The following is a 12,833-nucleotide window of genomic DNA, read 5'->3' as shown; positions in this document are numbered from 1 at the left end:
AACTCTAGAAGCAAACAACCTGTAGTGTTAACTAAGCTATACTAAAGGCCTTGTATACTGTTATGGAATCATATTTAAACTGTTCCAGCTAAACTGGTTTCTAACACAACTTGGTTGGTTAATATGGATGGGCCCAAATGGTGCAAGTGTCATGCTAAAAGAGTATGTTCTCGCCTACATAGAACACATTTTTCTTTTTCTTTTTTGTTTGGTTTAAAATGTTCAGCATGTGTTGAATTTCTTCAGTCACTTGTTACAACTTAGCTAAAACTATTTTGTTTTTAAATAAGGTTCTACCAAACTTTTGCCAGCCTAACCATATTAGAACCTTAATTAGCTGGAACTGTCATTCGACTGAACTTAAACACAATTCTTTCTCTCTGTTTGAAGCCCAGCATAGTAGGAGGCCCAAGTAGGCAATGCTATTCTTAATAGTGGATTTTGATTCAGAGTTCTCAAATGAAAGAGTGAGTTAGCCTCTTCTCAATTCCTGATGGCTCATCACAAAATGTAGCACAGATAGTGACTCTACCCAATATCAGAAGGGTAACCATGTTAGTCTGTATCCACAAAAATGAGGAGTCTGGTAGCACCTTAAAGACTAACAAATTATTTGGACATAAACTTTTGCGGGTAAAAAACCCAATAGTTATCCCAGAACAGCAAGAAGTTCAGGTTGGGTTACACTTATTCAGTTTTTCAGGATGCTGTCTTCATTATCTAAAATGAATGCATTACTTCATTATAAAAAGAAACTCCTTTTAGTTTCAATAAAAGCTCTGAGCTCACACCTAACCTATGCGCTAGGAGCAGTCTCTGCAAGACAAAACAGTAAAAAACTTGTTTTAACATGTAAAATGAAATGCTGTTGATGAAAAGTACAATGGTAAAAATATACAGTACATAAAGGATATTTAAAAAATGAGCTTTTATCAGTTCCAAATTTAATAATATCCTTCAGGATTTTCATAGGCACAATTCCTACTGAAGTCAGTGCATCATTAAGGACTGCAGTATGGGCCCATCATGTTTAACAAGCAAACACTTCTCATATGACATTTTATTTATCACACTTTACCACACTATTTAATGTGGGAACTTTGATTTTCTGAATATTAACAAAAGTGACAACAAATTTTAGCTTACCTCCATCAGACACAGTTGCAGACTACGATAAAAGAGAGAGAAAGAGATGAATTACATACATTTCATGACAATACAGAAAAGCTTTTCTGAGTAACATACAATACTGAAAGAGCTGATCAGTCTTTGCATTTTGGCCCCGAAAATCAATCAGCCCCAGTTGACATAGGGGAGAGACAGTATAAATGAGTCAGCAGTTATTTTCCAACAGCTGCTGCTGCCTCCTACCAAACTTCTCCCAAGCTATTGAGCTAACATACTGTAGCTTGATCCCACAAATATTTATTGGGCAACCTGCTTCCCACTGTATATACTCACACTGAGTTCAACAGGACTGCTTACAAAGTTACTTGTGTGTACATGTTTGCAAGATCAGATCTTTATGTTCTTAAAGGTAACCTTCAAAGTTTAAAAAAAAAAGTCATCTTTTTTGTCCTTCCATGATGTATAAATAAGATTTGAAAGGTTCTCTTTTTCCTCACACTTGTGTTTTTACAATAGAAATTCAGTCTGGACTTTATGTCTGCTGGGAGGGAAAAAACCATGTTTTTACATTGACTTAGCTATCTTGATGTAAAATCCTAGTGGAGACAGGTAGTTTTTACCTTAATGTAGCTAGTGAAGGTCCAGCTTATACCTCCCAACACACTACGTGGAAGTTAAAGTACTGATCTCAACTAGCTACGTTGAGAGAGCCATTACCTGTACACTTGTTTCCAAAAGGATTTCACATCAAATTTTTCAGCGTTGACATAGCCCAGGGTCCTAGGATGAGTGGAGAACCAGTTAGATTATGACAATGTGGGTTTGTCTACACAAAACTTCTTACCTTGGATTGCCAATTAATTTAATGTAGTTAAAACTTCTGTAAAAGCTAGTGTGTGGACATTCCCCGAACATCTGTTACAATAAACAAATACTTGCTCTCCACCCTGAGCTGAGCAGAAGCTAAGAGGTGGTAGCAATTTTTAGGTCAGACCAAACTTTTTCTGTTCATTCTTTTTTGTTAGCATCCATTCTAATGACTAACATTTTATATCAGGGAAGTCCTCTTTGATTCAAAAATCCTTGTCCCTTTAATTAACACATTTTTACCCCCTCGTAGTCTTCTAACAAAACCAGAAAAGTTCAGACTATTCATTTATGATATTTCTCAAATAAGGGACAATCGGGGGGGGGGGGGGGGGAACCTACATATCTCCTTTCAGGATGTGTACATCATAAACAAACAAAAATAGGGCAGAGGTCAAATTAAAAAGCAAAAATAAAAAACAAACCTGCAAAAACTTTCAGTCACCTTTAAAACTTTAATTGCATTTTTAAATGAAGTCCTTTGTATAATATTTATGTACTAGATCAATAAAATTAGTATACCTCCATTAGCTTCACCAGATGAGGATTTGGTCCCATTTAAAAAAATATCAGTTAGTAATAATTTGGAATTTTTAAAGCCTGTCATTTTAATATGCTAATCTTAATCAAAATAGATTTTTTTAATCATTGCTTTTCTTTTCATGCATCACTGAAACAGCATTTCTTGTGAAGTTATATAAAAATAAATATCTCCCTTTGAATTTGTAAAGCATAATAATATAATCCAAGTAGCACCTGTGAATCTCCCTCAAACTCATTCAACAGCGCTACCCAGGGACTCAAGCATTTGGGATGTGTTCATGAGGGTGCATAAAATGTTTTATGCTAACTTATAAGAAAAGTATTTTGCATGACAGTCTAGCAACTATTTCACATTCAAATCTGGCATTTTATAATAATAATTGTAAAGCTACTTTTAAAATGGAATCTACATGATTGAATACTGTGTACTAAATATAGTCCACTACACAGTATTTATTAAACTCTTATGGAAGTAACAGATCAGTGACTGTTTTTAGATTCCTTTTGTTTTACTCATACATATTGCACGGTGAAATTTTGGTTATACTGAATACTAAGACTTCAACACCATTACTCAGAACCTAAACAACAATGACTGCCAAAAAGGTAATAAAAATAACAAATGAATATAGGTGTACTTTTCAGGCAAAAAGTAATCAGATTACTTCTCAGAACACATTTTTAGGTCTAGTCTGTTACCTTAGCATATCTGTCTGCATCTTAATTCAAACATTAATGGTGTTCCTTTTTTGCTATATTTGAAAGGCATTGATGGAAATGAACAGAATCTTCACTAGCACCTTTAAGAGTGTGTCATTTACTTCCCTTTCAGTAATTAGGCAGTTAACAACTGTAAAGTAACATTTCTTAGCCCTGGTCTACACTACAAAGGTAGGTAGATGCAACTCAACTCAAAAGCAACAGCAGACTTTGATAGAATAACAGATGCAAAATCTGCACACATATCTCCATTGCTACAATGATCAAGACACTACACAACACACCTGTCAAGATTCATGGATCCTAGACATGCCTATTACAACATGTGGTATACCTCATCCAGTATACTAAATGCCCCAATAACTATGTGGGTGAAACCAAACTATCACTATGCTCTCAAATGAACTCTCACATGAAAATGATAAAAGACAAAAAACATTAACACCTGTGGGTGTACACTTTTCACAAAGCCATCAGTCTATATCTGACCTATCAATCCTCATCCTCAAAGGAAACCTGCACAACACTTTCAAAAGATGAGCCTAGGAGCATAAATTCAATTTCTGCTAGACACTGAAAATCACTGAACAGAGTCACTGGATTTATATCTTATTACAACAATTTAACGCACTAAGGCCATGTCTACTTTTACAGGCTTACAGTGGCACAGCTGTACAGTAATGGGTTTTAAACATGTTTGTGAGTGCTTAAAAAAACAACTCAATTTACCTTTGTCAGAAACAGTATACAGTCAGCATTCAAAGGTAGCAGTTTCTCTCTTTAAACGTTCAGTAAAAACTTGTCTAGATTTGTCCATGAGAGGAAGTTGCAAGACCTGATTTTGTAAGTAGTACGGTGATCTCACTTTGAAACTGCGGTACTTTATGGGTCACGTTCTACTCTCAGTTGTCTATGTAGAATACTTACGGGACAGATTTGATACAGTATGCGTATAAAAATGATTTTATGGAAATAACTAACACAGCCAGTAAAAATTGGCAAGTTATTTAGATTCTACAGTATACATGCACAGATCACTGATTTTATTCAACATTTACACACCTCTCTGATTCCTACACAATTGCACAATTCCTGCATCCGGTAAAATGATAAGCAACATAAAATCACAAGGCAATTCATTTATTGCTCAAGAGTACCTGGAACCTAATTTTAAAGATATTTCTAAACATACTGAAATATTTTATTAAAAGAATCTCTTACATTTATTGAAACTCTGAGAAACCCTTAGACTTTTATTTTGCTATTTCATATCAGATATGCAATTTTGCTTTTTTACAAAAGTATTTGTTAGCTAAAAAATTTTGAGAATAGCAGAGTAGAAATCTGAATTGTATTAGTCATTCAAAATATGTTCACATCCAGATTAGAACTCAAAAGAGATTCTGGGTTCCAAATAAAGACATGCTTATATGCCAGGAGCGTGGTGGTAATCGATAACTGAATTTTTAAAAAAAAAATGAATTAAAGGCCTGCGAAACCCAAAACATCTTGCAGCATCTTCATCAGCAGGAATATTTCCTGCTTATCCACTTGGTATCTCTATGCACGTAGGAGGTGGACACTGTAATGTTCTTCCTTGCAGTTTACTAGAGTCCTGATTATCTATGATCAAAGGGAGGCACTTACAGTGCAAGAGGCAGCAACATAAGCCATGGCCTCCTAATTATCATATTCCACAAGGAAAGGGGCAATTCCTTCAAGGCACAGCCAACAGCCTTAAGTTCCATCTGAAAGATACTCTATGAAATTCCTCTTTGCACCAAAGCCCTAGCAAGTGAGAAAGACCATCTAGTCATCCCAATTCCTGAAGTTCATCAGGAGTTTGATTCCAGCTGGTTTCAAGAAAGGCTTATCTTAGAGCAGTTTACTGGGAGATGCCCATTATTTGAGGGAAGGCACTGCTCTTTCATATTAGCAGGACCACAGACTTCAGTTGACTCATCAAGTTAAACTGGTAAGTTATGATTCCGCTGTAGAGGGGGGTTGAAAGCAGTTGCCTTTTGACATCCTCAGCAATGATTGATACAGCACAGAACAATTATTTAATAAAGGTATCGGTTTCAATTTGGTAGCAGCTCCAGGGTGTACAACTTGAGATGTCAACTGCACAGGGAAGTCTAAAAAAATCCTCAAGTTCATCTTTCAGGGACAGAAGTTGGATTTCAAAATTGTTGCAACATTTAGAAGTTTACCTACCTTTGGCAGCCAGCATTTCAGAACACATCATAGTTTTGAATTAAAGGACATAAAACTACATGTCATATTTGTCATCCCTTAACCTTCTCTTTAGAAGAGCTTAATCTATTTATCTTGTCAATCTATCAGCATACAACATGGACTCTTCTCTGAATCTTTTCCAATTTTTCAACACACTTCTTGAATTGTGGACTCCAAAACTGGATACAATATTCCAGTAACAATCTCACTTGTGCCAAACACAGAGGTAATACAACCTCTTTACTCCTATATGAGAGTCTCCTATTTATACACCAAGAATTGCAATAGATCTTCTGGACACAGCATCATACTGGGAGCTCATGTTCAGCTGATTATCTATCACTGCTTCCCACCATTCTGTAAGCATTGTGACGTTATGAGTGTAATATAATATCTCATTGAAAGGTGACAGGGCCAGAAAGAGTTAATTAACTCACCTCACCACTGACCTGACCCATGGGTGAACCTTAAGAACTGGTTAGCAAGATATGTAAATGAACAGAGCTTTGAAATGCAAGTCTGCATTGTTAGAGGTAGAAGAGCAGATGTTTGCTCAGGTCTTGGGAGGTCAGCAAACAAGTCTTGTCTATTGCTATAGTTTTAATTCAAAGATCAAAAAAGGAATATTAGCATTTAAGATGATACTTGAGTGATATAGCATTATTGTCTATGTGTCTCTTTGAAAGTTGTGGTAACCTGTATCTGAACTGTTTAATGGATAAATTACTCTGTGCTAATTGCCAGGATGTTTGGGAGAAGGAGTTAAGCCTATTGTTTTCTCAGGCCAAAAGGCTGCTGGAAATGTATAAGAAGCCTAGGACACGATCCTTCTTCATCTCAGATCTGCTTTGGCTTTCAAGAAGGGGAAACCTTAAGCCACAAGGATTGAGATCCCCAGTCATTGACTGGAGCCACTCTGAATATGGACCTTGGACTATAACCTATGGACTATTTCTAAAAGGACTTTTGGCTACTACAAGCTCACCTCTGCTACGTTGCTGAACCTCAACAATTGAATTCAAGTCTGTATGTGTATTAATCTTTTAACCAACACTCTCTCTCTTTTCTTTTCTAATAAATTTTAGCTTAGTTAATAAGAATTGGCTGTAGCGTGTATTGTGGGTAAGATCTAAGTTATAATTGGACCTGGGTATGTGGCTGATCCTTTGGGATTGGAAGAACCTTTTCTTTTATATGATGAAGTAAGATTTCAGGAATCATCATCATATGTTTGACAGGTGTGTCTGGATGGAGGCCTGAGGCTGGGCACTTTAAGGAAACTGCGTTGTTTGGACTTCTAAGTGACCAGTGAGGTACTACAGAAGCTGTTTTGTGCTGGCTTGGTAAATCTAAGTATTGGAATAACCACTAGCGTTTGGGGTTTGTCTGCCCCGTTTTGTTTGCAGTTCACCCTGATTGAGTGACTTCAGCTGGCTCCCACGGGCAGCACTGTCACAGCATGGCCTGTAAATCTTTGCTCCTAGCTCTGAGCTCTCTCACACACACACACACCGGGTGCAAGGAAATTTCGCGCCCTCGGCGAAACTTCCACCTTGTGCCACTGCCCCACCTAGCTAACCCTGCCCACCACCCCCTCCCCCCGCAGCAGCTAACCATGGCCACCTGCCCCTCCCACCAGAGGAGCCCCCCCGCGGCAGCTAACCTTGCCTCCCGTGGCAGCTAGCCCATCCCGCCACTTCCCCCCACACACAGATAACCCCGCCAGGGGAGCCCTCCCTCCACGGCAGCTAAGTCCGCCCGGGGAGCCCCCCCACCCGATGGAATCTAACCCTGCCTGCTCCGCAGCAGCTAACCCCGCCTGGGGGGCCCACCCCAGCTCTCCTCCACTCCACTGAGCGCACTCTCATTCTCCTCCTCTCCCAGGCTTGCGGTGCCGATTGGAGAAGAATTAGAGTGGGGGCTGTGAGCTCAGCGGAGGAGGCAGAATGGAGGCGATCTGAGGTGCGGAGCGGTTCCCCTGTCTGCCCCTCCCCCATTACTGCAGGTGGTGCTCCCAGCAACCCCCATCCCCGCTCACCTCCAATCCACCTCCTCACCAGAGCAGTCTTTTAGGCGCCCTCAACCACTATGCACCCTAGGCAGCCGCCTACTGGTTGCACTGTGTATGTGTGTCCGCACCCATCTTACAAACAATCCAGACCACCCTGAATCAGTAACCTCTCCTCCTCATTTTCACCATTCCCACAACTGTGTCATCTTGAAAATTTTAACAGTAATGATTTTATATCTTCTTCCAAGTCATTGATAAAAAAGTTCAACAGCACAGGGCCAAAAACTGATCCCTGAGGGGCCTCACTATCAACACACCCAATAGATTATGATTACAATTGCATTTCGATAACCATCAGTCAGTCAGGTTTTTTATCCATGTAATGTGTACCATGTTAATTTTGTATCATTCTAGTTTCTTAATGAAAATGTCATGCGGTACCAAGCTTTACAGAAGTCTAAGTGTATTACATCAACACTGTTACCTTTATCAATCAAATATGTACTCACATCAAAAAAAGAAAGACCTATTTTCCATAAACCCATGGGGACTGGTATGTATTATACTAATTATATTATATTACCCTCCTTCAGTTCTTTATTGAATCCCATATCAGCTATCCAATTGTTTTGCCCATAATAATGTTTTTAGCAGAGGTTGGGATTTTCAAAGGAGCCTGAAATTCAACAGGAGTTGAGTGCCTAGCTCTCTTAGACACCTTTGAAAAATTGCAGAAAGGAGTCTAGAACATTTTGTAAATACTTATATCATGCAGTAGGCTACAATAAAACATGACGGGGTTCCAAGATGACAACAGTACAGTAGCCTTAATGGGATACATCATTTCTTTCCTCCTACATCTAGCCCTCTAAACTGAACCAATATTTGGGGTTCCAGATTGCAACAATATGGGGGAAATATCAGACATATGCACCCGCCTCCAACTCTCATCTTCTCATTTGTCTTTTGGCTTTGCCTTTTGAGTTCATCCATTTCAGCCTGGTGTTAACACAACTCAATGAGAGCAGACTCTTCTGTCCATGTCCCATAACTGAGACTAAGTGGAGGGTGCAAATTCCAGAAACTATTTACTCTTCAGAACTTCTTTCTAGAAGCTATGTATTTCAATTCTTTTTGAAGACTTACGTATGAAGTTACCAATACAATAGCAATCTTAATAAAAACAAGATTAGTAAAAGAAATTGAAATAAAAAAATGGTTTGTTAAAACAGACCCAGGTTTACACATCTCCCAAGTCCAGATATGTAGCCTCACTGGCTGTCATTGCACCATCTTTGTCACTGCAAATCTTTGCTGTGTCCAGAGATCTCCCTCACTGATGTCGGGACTTGCTTATTAAGCCCATTCATTGGGATCAGTGTGCAAGTAAATGTGTTTCCTCTGATCCAAGACAGCTGTCTCCACTTTCCAAACTACTTTTCTCAAGATACCTATACACAGACAATACGGTCTGGGGACTAGCTTCATTCTCTAGGAGATGGACCACTGAGGATACAAAGACTCTTGCAATTAATAGCCACCTTTCAAACATTTAACTACTTAGTCCAGAGAATGCATTTCACACATGAAGTTGTCTGGTTGTATTTAGTTTTGATCAACCTCTTGATAAACTATCTCAAGCAGTTTTTCCTTTTTGCCAAGATATATGAATTATGGCCAGTTGCCCAGATCCTCTGTCACACCATCAGAAGGATTACATTATGTATCTTTTAAAATCATTTTAAATGTATTAAATTGAGTGTTTGCAAAAGTTTACAGTTTTTATGTACTCCCATGACCCATCTGGGGATTTTACCCCATAATTTGGGAAACCCTATTCTAAAATATACTTGACAATCAAAATTTAAAATATATCTTTTATTATATTTATATTCATATATTTGTTAAATATATTTTAGAGCATCTTGCATTTTCATTGTAATTAATCGTCTCAAATATGTTTTTGACCTAAACATCAGTAATCAATATTATTTCTACCTTCTTTTTAAAAAATGGTTGTTACTGACTTTCTGATGTAAGATTTTGTCAACAAGATCCTCACCACCAAGCCGCTTAAATAAGGCATGTTAGATAGCTTATTGCTTTCAGTTTTCTCTTATGAAAGGGTGCATTTAGAATAGCTAATAGGAAAGACATTGTAAAAGTAACAATTCACAGGGAAGAAATCAATTTAAACTACTGCACATTGTTGCTCAATGGAGATTTAACTGAATATTTTTTCTACAGAATGTCCTTTAAAATTATTTTCCTGTCACATACTTTATCTAAGCTACATAAAAACAAAATATGCATAGCAAATCTGGCAAAGAAGAATAAATCTTTTATTGCCACATTCAGAATTCCTCTAAGAGCTAGGCGTTCCTATTAAAACAACCTTTTTTGCATGAACAAAAATAATTAAACAACATTTAAATCAAATGGCTAAAACCAAAATCTATTCTTAAAATGACTGTGATTAAAAACTATATACATGCTTTCAAAAATAAAATATTGTACTATTTATACTGAAGAAAAGATATCTGTAATACATACTGCACATACATTAAGTAGGTATATATTATGAACAGTTGAATTTGTAAATATTAGCCACAATTAAGTTTTTCAGTTAAATTTCAGAGTAAATCTGAATGTTAGAGCCTGACCATATAACCTCTATACACAATTTCCTTAACATAGGTAGCTATGATGGAAAAATAAAATATATTCCAGTCATGGTTTGCTTTAAAGAAAATCACATATTATTCCAAAAGTTTCTGATCTAACATTGTTTTAATGTAGAAGAGACAAAAACTAAGCCAAAAATGCAATAACTCTGAATCTGATTATAATACTCTCCTCTAATTTTCACTGCAACACTGCCTTGTGTTGGCTAAATATAATTCATATCACTTACCCGCTCTTCAAAAGAAACAGCAGTTATTTTTGCTAACAATACTCTTCCTAAATTCATCTTCCCTTAAGATTGAAAAAAAAATTTCTTGACCCATCAGCTTCTCAAAGATTAAAGTATATGATTCAGCCCTATTCTGTGCCTGTACATGCCAGTAAAGTTTAAAGGCATTTCGTATGAAGTTCTATTTTACTCCCTTTATGTTACCCATAGCAACAGACCACTGCAGGAAGCTGTGGTTCGTCAGGGATTCAGATTAGATCTCAATTATCTCTCACAAAAATGCAAGATCAGTTCATAGAAATCATGCTGTGATTTCATTTAATGTATATCCTATAACAAATCAGGAAAATAAAATGAAGTGTGGTTGCATGATAATCATTTATACAACAAACCAGCTTCTAATAACTTGGCTTTTAATAAAGCATTACTGTTCACCACCATTATAGTTGTAGAAACATTTCCATAATAAATCACTATTTTTCCGAGGTTTACACTGACAGACCAGTAGAAAGTAAACCACCTCAAAATGGCCTGTTACATTAAACTTTTAAGTGGTTAGCACTACAACTCACACGTAAAGATCTACATGACAAGGAAACTTTGCATACAGGGTTCAATTCAAGAGCAAACAATTTCAGAGCAAAATTCTGCTCTCAGATCATCACAGGAGAGCTCTTGACTGATATTCTGCACTCCCTACTTACTGTACACGCTACCCATGCTTCACTGATGTCAAAAGACACATGCATGTACTGTAGGAAGAGCAGAAGAAGAAATCCATCATGTGAATCTAAGAGCAGAGAGAGCCTAGTAATTTGTCTTTTATCAGTGTTTTTATTCAAGCGATGAAATCTGTCCACAGTGCAAATTTCATGATGTCTGCTGCCATTTACCAAAAAAAAATCAAAAACTTAATTGCTTTTATTTCTGCAACATTCATAATACAAATATACTATTTTAAGCGCCTCTAGAATTGCCTGCTGCATCATTTCTAATGCATTCCCTCTGTGGACCTTAAAGCACTTCACAAACATGAATTCAGCATTACAATATTCCTGTCAGGGCTGCAAGTATAGACCTCCTTTTACAGAGGGAGAAACTGAGGCACAAAGAAGTTTAGTGCCTTTATCCAAGATCACTTAGCAAGTTAGCATCCGAAGCATAAGATGACCTAGGTCTAGAACATGGTGGGAGGAGTGGTAACCGCTAGGTACTCTGTTTAATACAGCAGTTAGCTAACATTTATGTCCCTTACTGATTTCATTTAGAGTGAGATGAGAAAACAAAGTTTACTCCAAACACAAGATGAAAGTAGAGGTAAAAAGTCTTATTATGCAAGCATTCCAGAAATATAGACATAAGGTAAGTAACTGAACAATATACATTCTGTGAATTGCAACTGGTTTGGATTTGTTTTTCATCCTTTAAATTTTATCAGTGCAAGTGCCTAGTGCCTTTGAAGTAAATTTGAAGAAAGAAACTTTGTTACACATATTACATCCTCCATTATTTAGGGGCTTAGTATGCCAATCAACTAAATGGTCTTGTCAGAACAATATTAATTTTACCACATGTGACAATAATCAAGCATTAAAAACTAAAGTAAGTATCACCAGGAAAGGTTTTATGTTTAAACATTACATATTGTTTTTTCTGAACCACATTAAACTAGTAAAACTATTCTCAAAGAATTAACAACAGCTTATAAAATCACTAATATTTTTTAGATTTAGCATTAAGTGTCAGATTCTAGTTTTCTGTGCAAAGCCTGAACAGGCTTTTGCAAGGGGGTCTCTATGGGGGCAGAAACCCTTAACGTCTGCAGCATCTGTAATGCTGCCTATACAGCAACTGTAGTCAATTCTGTAGTTGCAAGTGCACTGGCCAGGCCAATGCACATCCTACAACACCGCTTCAGAAAGAACCTTCTCAGACTACTGCTCCATGGCACGTAAGGATTTCAACACAACATCTTGTGTGGCCTGAACCACCCAGTGCACAGTAAAACAAAAGAGGTTCCCTTACATTTGATGCAACATGATTCAGTCCAAATAATTTTGGTTCTCTTCTGCAGTATCTATTTGATTCTACCATCACCTCCCGCAACCCTCCCACACATTTTTTGTGCAGACTTTGTCCCAGAATACAAAACATTCCCTTTGCTGGGTACAAAATGGTAACCGATCTAGGTCTGGGAAACCTGATCTTTGTGTTAGCTCTCTCTCCTCTCCTTGTGAGTGCAGAGGCCCACACCGGGAAAAGGAAATTTTTCAATCCTCTAAACTTCAAGACTTTCTGCTGTAAAAATTTCATAATTATCTCTGTGATCTGTTATATTCACAATTTATGTTCCTGGTTCACTACTCTGGTTGTTCTTCCTGCCTTCTGAGAGAGTGCTCACCATATATAGAA

The 12,833-nt window shown here is 37.4% G+C and overlaps 1 protein-coding gene across 4 annotated transcripts in view; it reads right to left on the bottom strand.

Moving 5' to 3' along the window:
• The window catches only part of RGS12 (regulator of G protein signaling 12), a 168,036-nt gene that overhangs the window by 96,382 nt on the left and 58,821 nt on the right, over nucleotides 1–12,833 (bottom strand). For 3 of the 4 annotated variants that reach the window (XM_030563834.1, XM_030563835.1, XM_030563836.1), the window contains one exon: nucleotides 1,147–1,168. In XM_030563834.1, coding sequence (XP_030419694.1) covers nucleotides 1,147–1,168 — 22 coding nt within the window. Of the gene's footprint in view, nucleotides 1–1,146; nucleotides 1,169–10,421; nucleotides 10,659–12,833 lie in introns of those variants that run through there. The other variant, XM_030563837.1, reaches the window with a different exon arrangement.

This window comes from Gopherus evgoodei, chromosome 5 (assembly GCF_007399415.2).
Source record: "Gopherus evgoodei ecotype Sinaloan lineage chromosome 5, rGopEvg1_v1.p, whole genome shotgun sequence".
In the NCBI taxonomy this organism is placed as follows: domain Eukaryota; kingdom Metazoa; phylum Chordata; order Testudines; family Testudinidae; genus Gopherus; species Gopherus evgoodei.
Note: the sequence above shows the minus strand (reverse complement) of the source record. Positions and strands in the feature narration are given on the sequence as shown.